This window comes from Sphaeramia orbicularis, chromosome 21 (genome assembly GCF_902148855.1).
Source record: "Sphaeramia orbicularis chromosome 21, fSphaOr1.1, whole genome shotgun sequence".
In the NCBI taxonomy this organism is placed as follows: domain Eukaryota; kingdom Metazoa; phylum Chordata; class Actinopteri; order Kurtiformes; family Apogonidae; genus Sphaeramia; species Sphaeramia orbicularis.
In genome coordinates this window covers 58307367-58329866 of record NC_043977.1, presented here as the reverse complement: position 1 = coordinate 58329866, position 22500 = coordinate 58307367, and the positions used below count along the sequence as shown (strand labels likewise).

At 43.9% G+C, this 22500-nt stretch overlaps 1 protein-coding gene across 1 annotated transcript in view; it reads right to left on the bottom strand.

The window, feature by feature from the left end:
* The window catches only part of LOC115412880 (collagen alpha-2(V) chain-like), a 94642-nt gene extending 73856 nt beyond the window's left edge, over positions 1 to 20786 (bottom strand). The window contains exon 1 of the mRNA XM_030125544.1: positions 20439 to 20786. Within this exon, the coding sequence (XP_029981404.1) occupies positions 20439 to 20529 (91 nt within the window). The 5' untranslated portion in view covers positions 20530 to 20786. The remainder of the gene's footprint in view (positions 1 to 20438) is intronic.
* Positions 20787 to 22500: the final 1714 nt, after the last annotated feature.

Sequence of the window (22500 nt, the reverse complement as noted above, 5' to 3'; positions counted from 1 at the left end):
AAAAAAGGAAAGAAAAAAAGAAACAAGAAAACTGTCCACCACAAAGGACATTCCATAAAAATGTTAAAAACTGCATCTGAAAAAACTGTTGCATCAGGATGTTTCTGATATAGGCACTCATTTAATTAAAAAAAAAAAAAAAAGCTTGTACTTTGCTGACATTTCCTGGGTCTGAGGAGGACACTGCTGCAAAAACGTGAAAAAAAGATACCATATATCTATATAATCTATTCACCATGAATCATAACCAGAACAACCCAGAGCTAAAACACATGTTCTGACAGAGGAAATTCCAAATTGACATGACTTCCTGTGTTGGACTTAACCCACTTCTGGGATGTCCAGGGGGCGGAGCCTGAGACGGGGGATGAGTATTTTCCCTTCATGACGTTTGAGGCTTCCTTCAGACCTACTGCGTTCTCATCCCTCTAGGGCCCAGGTGTCAAACTGCCCCCCCCCCCAAAGGCTCCAATCTGGTCCACAGCAGAGGTTGCGCTAGACATTTTTATTGTCCATCATTTTGACGGACAGGGTCATAAAAATTCCGTCATAACATATTATTATCCGTTCTTTCAAATGCGTATTTTTTTTAATGATAATGAGATATATTTAGTAGTATTTAATGTTCAAAAACATCTCAGTGATGCAGCAGCTGTAGTTGCTGCTGGCTGATAAACCAACGTGATATCACCACTGGCATAATTACATACGTCACTTTGAACTGGTGTGTTCTCTGTAGACATTCTAGGCTTTCCTTGTGTTTGTTCACACACTGTCCAATCCCATGAACTGAGGGTTCGGGTTCAGGTTCTGTCAAACTCATTTTAGTTCAGTTCCACATTAAACCAAATTTGATCTGAAATGGGCTGGACCAGTGAAACAATAACAGAATAATATATAAATAATGTCAACTCCATACTTTCTTCTATGTTTTAAAAAAGTAAAATTATGCAATGAAAATGTTTACATCAGCCAACTATCCTTTAAAACAAGGTGAATAACATGAACAAACTGAAATTCTTAAGAAAACTAAGTGCAATTTTAACAATATTCTGTCTCAGTTTATCATTTACACGTGTACTTTACATCTTACAGATCACAGTGGATCTACAAATACATGAAACATCTAATAAAGAGGCAGAATACTGGTAAACTTACATTTCAGATATTTCAAGTTTTTCATATTTGTTCAGGTTATTCCTGTTTTTTTGTGAAATGATAGTTTTTTTTAGTGTAAATACAGTAAAATGACATAAAAATGCTTACATTTAAAAGAGAAACATTTGGAGTTGTGAGTATTTATAAGTTATTATGATAGTATTTTAATGATCCGACCCACTTGAGATTAAATTGGTCTGAATGTGGAACTTAAACTGAAATGATTCATTTCTTCAGTGTAATTTTTGCATTTCACAAATTAATCCCACGGGCCAGACTGGACCCTTTGGTGGGCCGGATTTGGCCCCCGGGCCGCATGTTTGACACCTGTGGGTTCTGTGAAGCACGGATCTGGAAACAAATGGACATGCCATCAAATAACACATGAAAGGTAGAACGTGTGTACAGAGAACACACCAAAGGAAAGAAGAACTGCAGGATTCCTTACTTGTCTGTCATCCTTCACCGCATCAGTTCCTCTTTTTTCACTGTGTTTATCAGTGCCATCACATTTACTGGACTGGAAAGAACTGAGCAGACTGGGCTGTGTGCACAGTTTGGACTGAAGGAGCATCCAATTTAGACTGAAGACAGAGAAACGAAGACACAAGACTGGACACACTGAGTAATATGAACACTGACACCAACTGGACAGGAGGGGTACTACAGCTGGACTAACTGGACAGGGTCTACTACAGCTGGACTAACTGGACAGGGTCTACTACAGCTGGACTAACTGGACAGGGTCTACTACAGCTGGACTAACTGGACAGGGTCTACTACAGCTGGACTAACTGGACAGGGTCTACTACAGCTGGACTAACTGGACAGGGTCTACTACAGGTGGACTAACTGGACAGGGTCTACTACAGCTGGACTAACTGGACAGGGTCTACTACAGCTGGACTAACTGGACAGGGTCTACTACAGGTGGACTAACTGGACAGGAGGGGTACTACAGCTGGACTAACTGGACAGGGTCTACTACAGCTGGACTAACTGGACAGGGTCTACTACAGCTGGACTAACTGGACAGGGTCTACTACAGGTGGACTAACTGGAGAGGGTCTACTACAGGTGGACTAACTGGACAGGGTCTACTACAGCTGGACTAACTGGACAGGGTCTACTACAGGTGGACTAACTGGACAGGGTCTACTACAGCTGGACTAACTGGACAGGGTCTACTACAGCTGGACTAACTGGACAGGGTCTACTACAGGTGGACTAACTGGACAGGGTCTACTACAGCTGGACTAACTGGACAGGGTCTACTACAGGTGGACTAACTGGACAGGGTCTACTACAGCTGGACTAACTGGACAGGGTCTACTACAGCTGGACTAACTGGACAGGGTCTACTACAGGTGGACTAACTGGACAGGGTCTACTACAGCTGGACTAACTGGACAGGGTCTACTACAGCTGGACTAACTGGACAGGGTCTACTACAGCTGGACTAACTGGACAGGAGGGGTACTACAGCTGGACTAACTGGACAGGGTCTACTACAGCTGGACTAACTGGACAGGGTCTACTACAGGTGGACTAACTGGACAGGGTCTACTACAGCTGGACTAACTGGACAGGGTCTACTACAGGTGGACTAACTGGACAGGGTCTACTACAGCTGGACTAACTGGACAGGGTCTACTACAGGTGGACTAACTGGACAGGGTCTACTACAGCTGGACTAACTGGACAGGACAGGGTCTACTACAGCTGGACTAACTGGACAGGGTCTACTACAGGTGGACTAACTGGACAGGGTCTACTACAGCTGGACTAACTGGACAGGGTCTACTACAGCTGGACTAACTGGACAGGGTCTACTACAGGTGGACTAACTGGACAGGGTCTACTACAGCTGGACTAACTGGACAGGAGGGGTACTACAGCTGGACTAACTGGACAGGGTCTACTACAGGTGGACTAACTGGACAGGGTCTACTACAGCTGGACTAACTGGACAGGGTCTACTACAGGTGGACTAACTGGACAGGGTCTACTACAGCTGGACTAACTGGACAGGAGGGGTACTACAGCTGGACTAACTGGACAGGGTCTACTACAGGTGGACTAACTGGACAGGGTCTACTACAGCTGGACTAACTGGACAGGGTCTACTACAGCTGGACTAACTGGACAGGAGGGGTACTACAGCTGGACTAACTGGACAGGGTCTACTACAGCTGGACTAACTGGACAGGGTCTACTACAGGTGGACTAACTGGACAGGGTCTACTACAGGTGGACTAACTGGACAGGGTCTACTACAGCTGGACTAACTGGACAGGGTCTACTACAGCTGGACTAACTGGACAGGGTCTACTACAGGTGGACTAACTGGACAGGGTCTACTACAGCTGGACTAACTGGACAGGGTCTACTACAGGTGGACTAACTGGACAGGGTCTACTACAGCTGGACTAACTGGACAGGGTCTACTACAGGTGGACTAACTGGACAGGGTCTACTACAGCTGGACTAACTGGACAGGGTCTACTACAGCTGGACTAACTGGACAGGGTCTACTACAGGTGGACTAACTGGACAGGGTCTACTACAGCTGGACTAACTGGACAGGGTCTACTACAGGTGGACTAACTGGACAGGGTCTACTACAGCTGGACTAACTGGACAGGGTCTACTACAGGTGGACTAACTGGACAGGGTCTACTACAGCTGGACTAACTGGACAGGGTCTACTACAGCTGGACTAACTGGACAGGTCTACTACAGGTGGACTAACTGGACAGGGTCTACTACAGCTGGACCTAACTGGACAGGGTTCTACTACAGCTGGCTAACTGGACAGGGTCTACTACACGGTGGACTAACTGACAGGTGCACTACAGCTGGACTACTGGACAGGAGGGTTACTACAGCTGGACTAACTGGACAGGGGTCTACTACAGCTGACTAACTGGACAGGGTCTACTACAGGGTGACTAACTGGACAGGGTCTACTACAGCTGGACTAACTGGACAGGGTCTACTACAGCTGGACTAACTGGACAGGGTCTACTACAGCTGGACTAACTGGACAGGGTCTACTACAGCTGGACTAACTGGACAGGGGTCTACTACAGCTGGACTAACTGGACAGGGTCTACTACAGGTGGACTAACTGGACAGGGTCTACTACAGTGGACTAACTGGACAGGGTCTACTACAGCTGGACTAACTGGACAGGTCTACTACAGGTGGACTAACTGGACAGGGTCTACTACAGCTGGACTAACTGGACAGGGTCTACTACAGCTGGACTAACTGGACAGGGTCTACTACAGGTGGACTAACTGGACAGGGTCTACTACAGCTGGACTAACTGGACAGGGTCTACTACAGCTGGACTAACTGGACAGGGTCTACTACAGCTGGACTAACTGGACAGGGTCTACTACAGGTGGACTAACTGGACAGGGTCTACTACAGCTGGACTAACTGGACAGGGTCTACTACAGCTGGACTAACTGGACAGGAGGGGTACTACAGCTGGACTAACTGGACAGGGTCTACTACAGCTGGACTAACTGGACAGGGTCTACTACAGGTGGACTAACTGGACAGGGTCTACTACAGCTGGACTAACTGGACAGGGTCTACTACAGGTGGACTAACTGGACAGGGTCTACTACAGCTGGACTAACTGGACAGGGTCTACTACAGGTGGACTAACTGGACAGGGTCTACTACAGCTGGACTAACTGGACAGGGTCTACTACAGGTGGACTAACTGGACAGGGTCTACTACAGGTGGACTAACTGGACAGGGTCTACTACAGCTGGACTAACTGGACAGGGTCTACTACAGCTGGACTAACTGGACAGGGTCTACTACAGGTGGACTAACTGGACAGGGTCTACTACAGCTGGACTAACTGGACAGGAGGGGTACTACAGCTGGACTAACTGGACAGGGTCTACTACAGGTGGACTAACTGGACAGGGTCTACTACAGCTGGACTAACTGGACAGGGTCTACTACAGGTGGACTAACTGGACAGGGTCTACTACAGCTGGACTAACTGGACAGGGTCTACTACAGCTGGACTAACTGGACAGGAGGGGTACTACAGCTGGACTAACTGGACAGGGTCTACTACAGCTGGACTAACTGGACAGGGTCTACTACAGGTGGACTAACTGGACAGGGTCTACTACAGGTGGACTAACTGGACAGGGTCTACTACAGCTGGACTAACTGGACAGGGTCTACTACAGGTGGACTAACTGGAGAGGGTCTACTACAGGTGGACTAACTGGACAGGGTCTACTACAGCTGGACTAACTGGACAGGGTCTACTACAGCTGGACTAACTGGACAGGGTCTACTACAGGTGGACTAACTGGACAGGGTCTACTACAGCTGGACTAACTGGACAGGGTCTACTACAGGTGGACTAACTGGACAGGGTCTACTACAGGTGGACTAACTGGACAGGGTCTACTACAGCTGGACTAACTGGACAGGGTCTACTACAGGTGGACTAACTGGACAGGGTCTACTACAGGTGGACTAACTGGAGAGGGTCTACTACAGGTGGACTAACTGGACAGGGTCTACTACAGCTGGACTAACTGGACAGGGTCTACTACAGCTGGACTAACTGGACAGGGTCTACTACAGCTGGACTAACTGGACAGGGTCTACTACAGGTGGACTAACTGGACAGGGTCTACTACAGCTGGACTAACTGGACAGGGTCTACTACAGCTGGACTAACTGGACAGGGTCTACTACAGCTGGACTAACTGGACAGGGTCTACTACAGGTGGACTAACTGGACTAACTGGACAGGGTCTACTACAGCTGGACTAACTGGACAGGGTCTACTACAGCTGGACTAACTGGACAGGGTCTACTACAGGTGGACTAACTGGACAGGGTCTACTACAGGTGGACTAACTGGACAGGGTCTACTACAGCTGGACTAACTGGACAGGGTCTACTACAGGTGGACTAACTGGACTAACTGGACAGGGTCTACTACAGGTGGACTAACTGGACAGGGTCTACTACAGCTGGACTAACTGGACAGGGTCTACTACAGCTGGACTAACTGGACAGGGTCTACTACAGCTGGACTAACTGGACAGGGTCTACTACAGGTGGACTAACTGGACAGGGTCTACTACAGCTGGACTAACTGGACAGGGTCTACTACAGGTGACTAACTGGACAGGGTCTACTACAGCTGGACTAACTGGACAGGGTCTACTACAGGTGACTAACTGGACAGGGTCTACTACAGCTGGACTAACTGGACAGGGTCTACTACAGGTGGACTAACTGGACAGGGTCTACTACAGGTGGACTAACTGGACAGGGTCTACTACAGGCTGGACTAACTGGACAGGGTCTACTACAGGCTGGACTAACTGGACAGGGTCTACTACAGGTGGACTAACTGGACAGGGTCTACTACAGCTGGACTAACTGGACAGGGTCTACTACAGGTGGACTAACTGGACAGGGTCTACTACAGCTGGACTAACTGGACAGGGTCTACTACAGCTGGACTAACTGGACAGGGTCTACTACAGGTGGACTAACTGGACAGGGTCTACTACAGCTGGACTAACTGGACAGGGTCTACTACAGCTGGACTAACTGGACAGGGTCTACTACAGGTGGACTAACTGGACAGGGTCTACTACAGCTGGACTAACTGGACAGGGTCTACTACAGGTGGACTAACTGGACAGGGTCTACTACAGCTGGACTAACTGGACAGGGTCTACTACAGGTGGACTAACTGGACTAACTGGACAGGGTCTACTACAGGTGGACTAACTGGACAGGGTCTACTACAGGTGGACTAACTGGACAGGAGGGGTACTACAGCTGGACTAACTGGACAGGGTCTACTACAGCTGGACTAACTGGACAGGGTCTACTACAGCTGGACTAACTGGACAGGGTCTACTACAGGTGGACTAACTGGACAGGGTCTACTACAGCTGGACTAACTGGACAGGGTCTACTACAGGTGGACTAACTGGACAGGGTCTACTACAGCTGGACTAACTGGACAGGGTCTACTACAGCTGGACTAACTGGACAGGGTCTACTACAGCTGGACTAACTGGACAGGGTCTACTACAGCTGGACTAACTGGACAGGGTCTACTACAGGTGGACTAACTGGACAGGGTCTACTACAGCTGGACTAACTGGACAGGGTCTACTACAGGTGGACTAACTGGACAGGGTCTACTACAGCTGGACTAACTGGACAGGGTCTACTACAGGTGGACTAACTGGACAGGGTCTACTACAGCTGGACTAACTGGACAGGGTCTACTACAGCTGGACTAACTGGACAGGGTCTACTACAGGTGGACTAACTGGACTAACTGGACAGGGTCTACTACAGGTGGACTAACTGGACAGGGTCTACTACAGCTGGACTAACTGGACAGGGTCTACTACAGGTGGACTAACTGGACAGGGTCTACTACAGGTGGACTAACTGGACAGGAGGGGTACTACAGCTGGACTAACTGGACAGGGTCTACTACAGGTGGACTAACTGGACAGGGTCTACTACAGCTGGACTAACTGGACAGGGTCTACTACAGCTGGACTAACTGCACAGGGTCTACTACAGGTGGACTAACTGGACAGGGTCTACTACAGCTGGACTAACTGGACAGGGTCTACTACAGCTGGACTAACTGGACAGGGTCTACTACAGGTGGACTAACTGGACAGGGTCTACTACAGGTGGACTAACTGGACCAAAACAAAGACATAAATGTGCAGTTGTCATTATTTCTGGGTTCTTCTGTTCTTATTTGACTGGTCAGGTCCACTGCAGGTCAGATCAGGCTGAATGTGGAACCTGAAAGAACAGGACTCTGACAGTGTTTGTTCCAGAGTGTGTTTCAGTCCGACTCTTCGCTCTAATACTTCTTCTTCCTCCAGCTTCTGTTCTGTGCCAAAGCTTTTCTTCTCATTCTAATCCTCTGCTCTGATACTGATATGAAATAATGACGACATGAAGGTTCGGCAGCTTCAGTCAGACTCAGTGTTCGGTCTTTAATCCTCTAATTACACCGCCTCATCAGTGAAAGGCTTAGAAGTCTGCAGTTCAGGCTGTAATTTGACTCCAGTAAATAAAGACTGAAATCCGACATTACAGATGCGACTGTAAACCTGCAGTTGGTGTTGTTGTGAATGTGGCTGATGAGGTAAAGCTGCAGAGTCACAGTAATAACAGACCTGCTTCAACCATATGCAAACACTGGTACTGGATTACATTAATGGGGCTGTAAGTTTAAAGGTTAAAGCTGGTGGATGGTAAATGACCATTTAGATTTGTTTTTGTTTTGTTTTGTTTTTTCAGCTGAAACGTTCCGAACATTTCATTTAAAACATACTGTAAACAAACAGAAGTTAGAGCAGACTTCATACTCAGTGGAATGAACACTTTCATCCAGCTGCTCTAATCATACATCCTTTGATATTAAACATTTTTACTCTTTTCATTTGCGTTCAAACCTCAGGCTGCTGCGGATTCTTCTGCAAAAGGATTTTCCCATTTGATGAAACAGAGTTTAAACGGAGCTGTGAGTCATGGAGACAGACAGATGTTTGGACAACTGTCTGGTGTGGAGCACTGAGAGGACAAAAGGACCAGTGTGGACAGAAGGACCAGTCTGAACAGGAGGACCACTGTAGACAGAAGGACCAGTGTGGACAGAAGGACCAGTTTGAACAGGAGGACCACTGTGGACGGAAGGACCAGTGTGGATGGAAGGACTAGTGTGGACGGAAGAACGGTTTGGACAGAAGGACCAGTGTGGACGGAAGGACCAAGTGAGGACAGGAGGACCAGTGTGGACAGAAGGACAGTTTGGACAGAAGGACCAGTGTGGACCAAGGACCAAGTGAGGACAGAAGGACCAGTGTGGACCAAGGACCAAGTGTGGACAGGAGGACCAGTGTGGACAGGAGGACCAGTGTGGACAGAAGGACGGTTTGGACAGAAGGACCAGTGAGGACAGAAGGACCAGTGTGTCCAGTGTGGACAGAAGGACCAGTGTGGACAGGAGGACCAGTGTGGACAGGAGGACCAGTGTGGACAGAGTGACGGTTTGGACAGAAGGACCAGTGTGGACAGGAGGACCAGTGTGGACAGAAGGACGGTTTGGACAGAAGGACCAGTGTGGACAGAAGGACCAGTGTGAATGGAAGTGAATGGGAGTCCTTCGTTTAGTTCACATAAACACTAGGGCTGTGTATCAGCAAGAATCTGGAGATACGATACAAATCACAATACTAGGATCATGATATGATATATCATGATACTGTTAAAAAGTTTTTTTTTTTTTTTTAATGATTATTTCCTTGAAGAACTGAATTCCATCATAAATCTGCACAAATACTAAACACATTTGTATTTGATCCCAACAGGATCTAATGTTCTATCACCAAATGTTCAGACTGTGTTCAAACTGAAATTCTGTTTTCCAGACATTCCAGCTGCATTTGAATAGAGTTCTTATTCATCCCTTTAGATCTGCACTGTTCCTTTTAAGCTAAATTTTTTTCTGCTTGTCTGTTTTATCTTTTTATCGGTTTTACCTACTTATCAGGTTTTTTTCTGTCTGTTTGTTTTTCTCATGCCTATGCTTTTTATTGCTTCTGCTGTGATGCTTTTAATGTTTTATGTAAAGCACTTTGAATTGTCTTGTACATGAAATGTTCTACAGAAATAAACCTGCCCTGCCTTTCAGATCCTGTTCAAATGTTCAGATTCTATGAGTTCAGAACTAACGTCAGAACAGGATTTGAGTTCAATCCCAACAAAGGAACAAACATTATTGAATAAAAGGGTGTTAAATAAGAATAAATAAAATAGAAACAAAAAACTAAAATGAACCTCCACAATATCTGCATTTGAATAAATACCTAAAAATATCGATACAGTACTTTTTAATATCGATACAGCATTGTGAAATGAAATATCACGATATATTGCAGAACCGATATTTTCTTCCAGCCCTAATAAAGACAATTACAGCTCCTTCAACAGTTCGCCTCCAGAAAACTGTGATCAGTGTTCGTTCACAGACTTGTCGGACAGTAGTTGTCAATCACAGACCAGAACCAGAGACCAGCTGGACTAAAAGGTGAACACATCTAAGCACACTCAGTCAATCAGCTGTCGAACATGTTGTTAAGAACCTCGACATAACTTGGACCACATTGCTAGTCCTCGTAAACCACCGACACCCATGTCATTCCGCTTGCACGCCCTCAGCAGATGTAATATACACAACCTAGAAACAACTTAGAATTTAGGTCGGACCACAGCCTGCAATTATGGCTCCCATTGGCTCCCATTCATGTCCATGTCACTGACAGAGCCTGGTGTCGTACAAGCTAACAGGCACCGTCAGAACGGGGATATGGCATCAAATCTGAACATGTGAACTGAAGTTTGATAATGAAAAAAACAACCTTTAACCAGATGAGACATACGACGTTATAAAACTAAAAGATTTAAAGCAGTAAGTATTTTCAGAATTTAATGTTTTGTTTTTTTTGGCACTAAAACGAAGACAAAATTTGTAGTTGTCATTATTTCTAGGTTCTTCTGTTCTTATTTCACTGGTTGGGTCCACTGCAGATCAAATCAGACTGAATGTGGAACCTGAAAGAACAGGAGTTGGAGAACCCTGATTTATGTCCAAAAAACTGATGTTGAACTACGTCTGCATGACTGATACTACTGATAGAAGCTGAACTCCATAGGGTTCTTCCACTTGGGGTGGGGGGGGTCCACTATGGTGGTTATCAAGGAGAAGAAATCCAACCACATCTGTCCGAGTTAAAGACAAAACATCAAGGAGATCCGACAGAGGCAGCGTTTGGGGTAAAACTGTTAAATCCCTGGGACTTGATTTCAGGGACATAATAATCTCCATACCTGAGACTAGAACATTTGTTTAAATAGTATTATGACAATTACGTCACTAATTTGGATCTTTGTCATGGTCAAGCAAATAAATGTAGGCAGTAAATGGTTAAAACAAAAGCTTTATCCTCACTAGGGTCACGGGGGCGGAGCCTATCCCAGCTCCTTATGGGTGAAGGCGGGGTTCTCCCTGGACATGTGACCGGTTCATCACAGACTGAACATATAGAGACGAACAAACACTGTCACATTCACACCTATGGGCGATTCAGATGAACCCATGAACCTGTCAGTGCATGTGTTTGGATGGTGGGAGGAGCCAGAGGAGCCTGAACCCACATAGACACAAGGAGAACAGGCCCCACCCCCATGGACTGGTGTAGGAATCGAACCCAGGACCTTCTGTCTGTGAGGCATCCACTGCACCAACACATCATTCAGTTCATGATAATTATCTGATTATAATGATGAGGATCTATCTGAAGATAAATGTCTCTAAGATTATTGGCTGAAATTAGTAAAAAAAAAAAACCAAACAAAAAAAAACTGGATGATTATTTGTGCTTTGAAGTGATTTGTAAAAGATTATAAAAGATAAGTAAAAGTGATGTAGAACATGCACTGAGACTAAAATGTTGTAAAAAGCCAAACAAAAACAGGCCAATATTTTTGTGCATTTTATAAAAAAACTGGCCTTTCAAACATTAAATTCATATAAAAAAAAAAATGCGTATAAAATAACATATTATCATTAGTCTAAGGACTTTGAAAAAAAAATAAAAAAATTCAAATAAAGGATGTGACCACATCTGTATGTGGTTTTCACTCCTACTGTGATATAAAATTCTACAGTGATAACCATAGCTGCTAATCCCCAGGGTAAAAAACAAAAGTATCCTGATATGATATAAAACCACAGCATATGTCAGTGATTATAGTTTTACTGTTTACCCGTACTGACTGAACAAATATGGTGCATATCACACATGTTCCTCCTTTGGTACAGACATTAGCATTAGCATTGTCAGTGATTGCTACTATCTGTTTTGCTAACATTTCACCCCTGACGCACAGACTCATCCCAAGTAAAAAATAACTGTCCGTTTATTCAACACGTGGACACACACATGCACTTTCCTGGTGTGATTATGCACATTGAGGGGGCGTGGGCGGAGACACTGAGTTTCTTCTTGGTGAAGTTGAAATGTTTGTTGAAAAAGTTTGCGAACACCAGTGTTAGTGTGTAGGTGTGTGTGTTGTGTCAGTGGTCCACGTGGACAGGGTAAGTGCCAATCAAACAGCCCAAGAACCTCTCATCAGAGCCTTAATTGCATCGTTTGAAGGTAAACAGTGTGTTGAACGTGACCCTCTGGAGGTGTGGCGTGGTCCAGGTGAGTCCCCAGACGGTCACCCTTAACACACCCTGTGGAGGTGTGACATGGTCCAGGTGAGTCCCCACACGGTCACCCTAAACACGTCCTGACACCACTTAAATCAGCCGATCAGCTCCCTCCCTTCAGGCTGTTAAAGTTGTTTCTTTAACACATTTTCCAAAGTGACTCTTTTCTTCACATCTGGAAGTCATCCCCCCCCCCCCCCGCCCCGCCCCCTGCCTCCATTTGCTGACTGCACTCATTTGGTTTCTCAGTGGTTTCCATGGAAGTGGCGCTCACAGACGCACAGACGACACTGAACTCCCATCAGCCCCCTGGGCATCAGCTGCCTCCATGCCCCCCCCCCCCCCCCCCCCCCCCCCCCCCTCCTGTACACACCCCTGTCCTCTGAAGACATGGAGGTAAAGGCTGAACACCCCCCCACCCCCCCACCCCCCCTCTGTGGAAGAAAAGAGGCGTGTAATCAAGTCATAGCTGAAAAATGCACCATGTGTTTCTAATCAGAACCAGCTTCAGTTCACATGTTTGGACGTTTCTGCTTTAGTACAAAAAAAAAAAAAGCATTTATTGCGTTGTCAGTGATGTGGCAACAACAACTGGAAACAATTTAGGAAACAGAGTGACCTCATGTGGTTTGGTGATTTGGAATCACAAATGTTTTGGGTGCTTTGTGTTTGTATGTTCCAAGGATAGAACAGTTTTGGATGTTTCATTCTGGTTTAGTTTGATTCAGTTTAGACTTTTTTTTCTGATTCAGTTCATTTGAATTTGTTTTTAGAGCAGGTTTGATAGTTTTTATTAGTTTTAGTTTTTTCTAAATGCTTAGTTTTAGTTTAGTTTTATTCATTTCTTTTATCTTCCTCTCTGTTGTGTTCAAATAAATCCCAGATGACTCTAAACGACGAGTGACGGACCGTCAAGTGTTGAATGGTGCTGCTAGCTAAAATAGCTCGAGGGAAATAAATCGATTTTGTATCAATCCGACACTGACAAAGACAAAAACGAAGGGAATTTTATCCATAATTTTTATCTGTTTTAGTTAGTTTTGTAAACACACAATACAGTTTCAGTTAGTTATGTTTTTTTCTTTTAATTATAGTTTTTATTTATTTCAGTTAACGAAAATGTTTTTACAATTCTAGTTTTGGTCATGTCATTTGTTTTTGTTAATGATAATAACCTTGATACGTTCCTCATGCAGAACAATAGGACCGGTGCTCATGATGGGATGGAACTGAAAAAACCTACTGTTCATGAACTACACACACACACAGCACCCAGAACAGAGGAGGCGGAGCTACACGGCACCTTCAGCCTCTGATGGGAGGAGTTCAGTGAAGATGTTTTACAGCTACATCTGCCTGTGGGAGGAGGAGGTGTACGAACATCTGACACACACACACACACACACACACACACACACACACACACACACACACACACACACACACACACACACACACATACACACACACACACACACACATCCACCTCTGGCCAAAGGTTGGTGTTGTCTGTTCTGTTTTTGGACTCAGTGCTGATCTATTGCTCCAGTCCTTTTCCTTTTTCCATGTTCACAGCTAAACCTTGGTCCAAATGTTCTTGGAACACCTCAGCTGTTTCCAGCTCCAGCTGCAGCTCTGAACAAAGGCTCCAGTAGAAGTTTACGCTGGTCGTCTGCGCTGGCGTCACCAGTTCCATTGTATGTGAACGTCGGCGCCTTGATCTCAGATGCTGATTTTCCACATGTGCAGACTATGACTTTCATATGTGACTAAAAATTCTGTAAACCACAGACGTCCACATTTGTTTTAAACATGTTTTCTGTCTTCAAAGTGCTGCAACGCACAAATGCATCTCTATCCTCATCTCTAGTCTCTGGTCCATGGTCCATCTGAGCTAAACTGTCCCATATTTATACAAGAAAAGCACTCGGAGAGCGCAGACCTCCGCCTAGACAGATCTGCCCCCCACCCATCACCATCACCACCAAAATGTAATCATTTGTTCCTTGTGTCAGTATCAACATTTCCTGAAAATTTCATCAAAATCCGTCCAAAATTTTTTGAGTTATCTTGCACACAAACAAACAAACAAACAAACAAACAAACAAACTCATGCAAACACACAGAGCAGAGTGATCACAGTACCTCCTGGCGGAGGGAATAACTGTGTTCCAAATACGAGTGTGGAATGTTGGTTTGTCCATCCAATCCCAAATGTGCTGATGAGTTTCTTTCTTGTGGTAGATGTCAGTAAAAGTCCGTCCATAAACAGGAACATAAATATAAATTATATTTACACAATTTGAGGGTCAATGGAAAATCAAATACTGTTTTATATTAACTTCACTTCTTCACGTTTTCTTTTTCGCTTCTTTATTAAATGATATTAAGTCAAATGTAAAGTAGGACGTTCAGGAAAATAATTCAAATCCATCCTTCAGACTCAGAACCTCACTGAACCAGAACATCAGCAGTAAAAATACATCTCCCATGGTGCATTTCAGCATCTTTTTGTAGAAATTGACTGAGATGCAGCCTCTAAGGATCATGGGTAATATAGTTTCTACAGTCAGTACAAGATTCTTTAGAATTTTTGACGTTTTGAGATGAGATGAAGTCAAAGCTGAACATAGAAACAGTTTTATATTAACTTCACTTTTTCTAATCAAACTCCTGCTTTCAATACGATATTACTTTATTTACTAAATATCAGAAACACAGAAGTGTGGAATGCTGCTTTGTCCATTCAGTCCCTGCTGTGCTGATGAGTTTCTTTCTCGTGGTAGATGTCAGTGTCAGTCCTTCCATAAACAGGAACAGAAATCTGTGATGGTTTGAATCTAGAATGCTTGTCAGAGGGGCTGTGTATCAGCAAGAATCTGGAGATACGATACAAATCACAACAGTAGGATCACAATATGATATATCACAATATATCATGATACTGTAAAAAAGGCAAATTTTTGTTTGTTTCTTTTTTTAAATGATTATTTCCGTGTAGAATTTATTTACAGCGGATATCCGCACAAATACTAAACACATTTGTATTTGATCCCAACAGGATCTAATGTTCTATCAGCAAATGTTCCAACTGTGTTCAAACTGAAATTCTGTTTTACAGACATTCCAGTTTCAGATCCTGTTCAAACGTTCAGATTCTATTAGTTCACAACTAACATCAGAACAGGATTTTATAGGGATGAACCGATACCACTTTTTTCCAGACTGAGTACGAGTACTTCCATTTGAGTACTTGCTGATACTGAGTCCTGATCCTAGTCCTTAATAATCCCATTCCAGTTGTTAGTTCCTTTTGTAAATGTGCTTTATTGTCGTTGTCATTAGTCTGACTGGAACAAAGTGCTGCTACTGACATTTAATGTGTTGGAATGAGCGTTTGACAGTTAATCCACCAGGGGGCGCCGCTCTGAATTAACCATACTGGACAAATACCACGAAGAAGAGGAAAGTTTAATGAAGAAGAAGAAAGTCAGTAATACCAAACCTGTAGACGACAGAGGAAACACTACTGTGATACTAATGTTACTGCGTTTTCTCTGTAAGGTTTAAAAGTTTAGCTTCAGCAGGAAGAGAAAAGACAAATACACTTTCACTGCCGGTGGTCCGCACCGCTCCGTACTCCCACTGGTATTCTGTGTCTGGGTACTCATCCTCCATCAGCTGGAAAACAGATGAATGTAGTCAGATTACAGACAGAAGGCTGCGTCTGTATCTGTCTGTGTCTGTAACAGTACTGTCAGTCAGCCTTACTGTGATCAGCCTCATTTCTTTGGTTCCATCTCCACACTCTTCACACTCACACACATTATTCCTCCTCCTCGTACCTGCTGCACTGAACTGGGGATGTCACACGGACAGAAGTGGGATCAGTGCATTTGTATCGGATTACTTTTACAAGTACGAATACGAGTACACACACTGAGTATTGGAGCCGATGCCTGATACTGGTATCAGTATCTGTGCATCCCTAGTATTTTAGTTCAATCCCAACAAAGGAACTAACATTATTTAATAAAATAGTCCATCCATCCATCCATTATCTTCCGCTTCTTCCAGGACCGGGCCACGAGGGTAACAGTCTAAGCAGGGACGCCCAGACTTCCCTCTCCCCAAAATAGTGTTAAATAATAATAAATAAAATAGAAAGAAAAAACTAAAATGAACCTCCACAATATCTGCATTTAAATAAATACCTACAAATATCCATACAGTTCTTTTTAATATCGATACAGTGTTGTGAAATGAAATTTTGCGATATATTGCAGAGTCGATATTTTCTTACAGCCCTACTGGTTCCTCATCTGTCTGCTCCTAAACTCTAAACTGATGTGCTTTCCTGCTGTGTCCACACACACACACACACACACACACACACACACACACACACACACACGTTTGGGTTCCACTCTTCTTCTCCTCTTGTTCTAACATCCATCAGTTCATCTGTTTGTTTTGGTCATGTGACTCTAGTTGGACTCAAAGGTCTTTCCATCACAGTTTCACGTCATTTACCAGTTTAACTGCAAAAAAACTACCTCCAACAAGAACAACAACAGCAACGATTCAGAGAAAAAAGTGAGAGTTTTGGCGAAATTGTTGTTTTTCCATTAGACAAATTTTTATGAAGAACTTATATTCACATAACTTGAGGGTCAATGGAAAAAAAAACAAGAGGGAAAGATTTTTAAAAAGTCTGTCTGAACACGTCAGTCTGTTGGATGTAGACGACAGTCCTGCTCACAGTTAGGACGCCTCAACAAACCAACCTGGAAGAACAGCACAAGCCAGATCTACAGCCTGAGGAGGGGAGTGGGATTCAGTGTTGTGTTTACAGTCTCAATGAATGAATGGATGAATTTCCAAAGTGTCTAAATTCCACAGTCCAGGCTGTGGAACTCATTTTAGTGTGGGTTCCACATCCAGACCAATCTGATCTACAGTCCAATAAGAACAGCAGAGGAACCCACACAAAAGAAGGACTGCAGATTTACTACTGGGTTTGATGGAAAAAAATTTTTTATTACATTATGTCTGTAAATAATGACTACTTCAAATGTTTGTCTTTGTTTTAGTGTAAAAAATCACATGAAATTCTGAAACTCTTTCCATTTCCAAACTCTCCTGTACCAATAAAATGTGACTAACCTGAACAAATGTGTCCAACCTGAAATGTCTGTATTAAATTCAGTCCAGTTTGAACTCTTTTCTTCCTGTTCCTCAGTGTTTAGTGTCTTTGGAGATCTGATCCAGAATGCACATGGACTAATGAGAAGTGGAGGAAGAAGACTGAGAAAATTACACTGATTTATCTGAAGAAATTTCCGCTTTTCCAGGTTATTCACATTTTTTGTTTGAGTAGTTTATAAAAGTAAGTATTTTCATAATTTAATGTTTTTGTTTTTGCACTAAAACAGACATAAATTTGCAGTTGTCATTATTTATAGGTTATTCTGTTACTGCAGATCAAATCAGGCTGGATGTGGAACCTGAAAGAACATGAGTTTGAGAGCCTTGGTTTGAAGGGTTATAAACTCATTCTGCATTTGTGTATAATCCAGAGCTGTAGTCTGATTTAAGGAGACGCTTTATGAGCCATCGATCTGATCCAGAATGCACATGGAGAAAGGAGAAGTGGAGGCAGAAGACTGTTAAATTTGCACTGATTTTTCTGAAGAAATTGCAGTTTTTTCAGGTGATTCACATCTTTTTTGTTTGGATAGTTTATAAAAGTATTTTAAACCTTGAATAACAACACAGCCCATGTCTACAGCCTGATGAGAGGAGCGGGCTTCAGTGTTGTGTTTACAGTCTGCACCATCCAACAGCAAGAGGAATTCAAACTGAGAACGGCTCTGAAAAACACAGTAAAACAGCTTTAAAACACACACACACACACACACACACACACACACACACACACACTGTGGCTGTGCTCTGGTCGACCACATTTTCCCTGATTGTACAAAAACCATGAACTTTCCACTGGTTTTCTTTGGTCCAACTGCAGTGGCCCCTCCCACCACTGTTCCACCCCTGCTCTGGTTCATATGAACAATTATGGACACACACACACACACACACACACACACACACACACACACAGAGGAGAGGCTGATTTAAGGAGGACGACCCACATAAAACAAACAAACATGTCGGTGTGTCCAAATGTCCTTCACATGTCCAAATGTCCTTCACATTTCCAAATGTCCTTCACATGTCCAAATGTCCTTCACATTTCCAAATGTCCATCACATGTCCAAATGTCCTTCACATGTCCAAATGTCCATCACATGTCCAAATGTCCATCACATGTCCAAATGTCCTTCACATGTCCAAATGTCCTTCACATGTCCAAATGTCCTTCACATGTCCAAATGTCCATCACATGTCCAAATGTCCTTCACATGTCCAAATGTCCTTCACATGTCCAAATGTCCCAGTGCAGGACCTGCAGGTCTGCACTCAGAACCCTGAAGCGGTCACACATCAGATCCATTCGGTGGCTCTCATTTCCACCTCCTCATCCTAAACTCACCTTCTGCAGGTTTGACATGAACTCTGTCTGATGATCACAGTGAAGCTGAACTACATGTGTTTCCTGTTTCAGACGTTGACTATCCGTCCACTGTCATTTGTAAAATGTCCTGTTGGTTCAGGTACATCAGTCTAACAGGTGTGTGTCCATGGGGGGGGCAGCTGAACCCCCTGTTCCACAACAGCCCATGTTTTATGAACAAAAGACACAGAGGGAAAAAGGACTGATATGTGATTTAGTCCAACAGGAAATGAAAGACAGAACGAACACTGGAGTCACTTTAAACAAGAGGTAATGTGTGTGTGTTGGACTGACTGAAATAAACACACACACACACACACAGGTTCAGTGTGGTTCATCTCCTACTGAACCAGTGAAGGGTGAGTGATGACACGGTTCAGGTGTGTGAGGCTGAAGCTAAAGCTGAAGCGTGGGTGCGTCCTCCTTCATGTGTGCTCCTCATGTGTCCTCACATCTGCCCCACATGCACATGTGTGTTCTCTTCCACATGCACATGTGTGTTCTCTTCCACATGCACATGTGTGTTCTCTTCCACATGCACATGTGCGTTCTCTTCCACATGCACATGTGTGTTCTCAGAGGCGTCTGAACACTGGTGTGTTCACAGACCAACCATGAAAAAACAGGAGGTTTAAAAGTGTGGAAACACTGAGTGAGTGAACGCACAGATGGAAAAGAGAGACAAACACAGGACACATGTCCACTCTGTGTCCAACCACTGACCACTGGACACTAGTGGACCCTAGTGGACACTAGGGGACATTAGTGGACATTAGTGGACCCTGCTGGACATTAGTGGACATTAGTGGACACTAGTGGACATGACCCCTGCTGGTTCCTGACACTTGTTTTCCAGTTGCTCATCAGCACTACAGCAGATGGAATATGACCATGTTTCACTGCTTTGTCTCTGTTCCATCCATTAAACATGTTCCGTGGCGTCAGTCCGTTTTCAGCCTCATCCAACAAACAGTTCCTTCAAATTTCCATCAACAAGGAAAGTTCATTCCACACCAACAACAAATCCAGCAAAAGAATGAAGGGACTAAAGCACCAGTTTAGTGAGTCACAAATAATTAAAACATTTTCAGACTAGAAAAGCACTCAGAGAGCACAGACCTCCACCAAGGCAGATCTGTGCCTCCCCCCCAATTCACCACCCAAATTTAATCATTTGTTCCTTGTGCCAGTTCCAACATTTCCTGAAATTTTCATCCAAATCCGTCCATAACTGTTTCAGTTTTCTTGCACACACACACACACACACACACACACACACACACACACACACACACCCATAAACAGATAAACCAGCGCTGACACAAACAGGACCTCATCCAGTGTCAGTAAACGGCTGTTCAGTGCAGACTCACCGCTGGTCCCGTCCTGACATGTAACTCTCCAAACGTGGGCTCCAGACAGCAGCAGAAACAGGACAGTCCTCAAACGCTCACGGTTCATCATGTCTACTGGACAGACATGAGCCTTTGTGTCCAAGGAAAAGGGGAAAAGGGGGATCTGAGCAGAGGACAAACAGCCTGGACTGCTTTAAGTGAGCACAAGCATGAATCCAGGAGCCTGTGGTCCCTGTTGGCCCAGCCCAGACTAGAGCAGACCCAGACCCAGCCTATCCAGACTAGAGCAGACCCAGACCCAGCCTATCCAGACTAGAGCAGACCCAGACCCAGCCTATCCAGACTAGAGCAGCAGCACTTACAGCTTTAAATGTGAAGAATGCTGAGCCACTCCTGGTCCTCCCCCTTTTGTCAGCCCGCTCCCATTCCCATCCTATCTGAGAGAACTACACCCATGTTCACAAGACTGACACCGTAGGCTGGGGGGGGGGTTAGGAGTAGGGTTAAATTTATTTATAAATAAATAAATCTAAATTTATTTAGAAATATATTTATATTATTTATAAATAAATAAATCTAAATTTATTTAGAAATATATTTATATTTATTTATAAATAAATTTGAGTAATGGACTTTTGGGAGATTCATTTTTGAATCCTTTTTCATGTCTACAAATCTACTACATGTATGTAGTTAAGAGTCAAGAGAATTTGAATGGACAGTACACATACATAGTATGTCATGTAACATTGTGAATGACATTTCCACGTCATAAAACCTTCTGTATTCAACACCTTGAATAAAATAGTTTTTTTCACAGTACCAGCTTCATAATTGGTCCATATATTAATTAGACCTCGTTCTTTTCACTGATATCATTAGTTTTCTGGTTGACCCTGTCAGACATTTGCTATAAGCAGTCAAAATACAGACTCAACACGTTTTTTTTTTTCCATTTTTTGGGGCATGTATATGAGAGAATATAATTTTTGTCACAGATATAACATGTTTTTCTGTCAGTACTATAACTTTTCTCATATATTAAAAAGAATCAGACATGTGGTGTCATTAAATCTGCAGATACAGAGAGCCAAAAGTGCTACCATGGACAAATGCGCATTCCAGGAAGCCATGTTTGGCATGTCATAAATCTGTAAATCTGTCCCATACAAAGCTCTCCATATGTGTACCTAGCATTATTCTATCCAGGAATTAGGTGTGAAAATTTGAACCATTTAGTCTGAATAGTTCCAAAGTTATTAGCCCTCGAACTATGGATGTTTGACTGGAACACTTAAAATATGGGGCCACGCCCTTTTTTGTAGGCTTAATATCTCCAAAACTAGTGGAGATATTGGCCTCAAATTTTGCACAGTTGTTATTAGTTACAAGGACATCAAAATAAAAAAATTATGAAGCAAATCTGAGATGGTGAGTCGGGAACTTTCTGTAAAATGATTTGGCGACAGAATTACCCTGAACAGTTACTTAGTGCCATCCACCGTAAACAAAACCCACGTGTTTACATTCGGACTGGGAGGTCACTGGGGCATCTTCGGAATTTTTGTTGCAACATTTCCCACAATGCACGTCGCAACAAATAATTCCACGTGAGCTCCTGTTCTGAATGTAAACATATGGGTTTTGTTTACGGTGGATGGCACTAAGTAACTGTTCCCCATAATGACACAGATTCAGCTGAGGAATGACAGACAGACAGATTCATGAAACTGAGGATGTGACTGAGGATGGACAGAACTGAGGAACAACTGCTGATGAAAGTCTGCAGCACCTTTAAGTCTGACAGTAAAAAAAAAACAAAGCAACTTCATAGGAGGAGTTTTCACATGTGGCAACGAAACAACATGATTAAAACTGTTTAACTGTAGTTTAGAGACACTAAAGAAGAACCACAGACAGACAGGCAGAGAGAGAGACAGGCAGAGAGAGAGAGAGAGACAGACAGGCAGAGAGAGAGACAGGCAGAGAGAGAGAGAGAGAGAGACAGACAGACAGACAGACAGACAGACAGACAGACAGACAGAGAGACAGACAGGCAGAGAGAGAGAGAGGAGAGAGA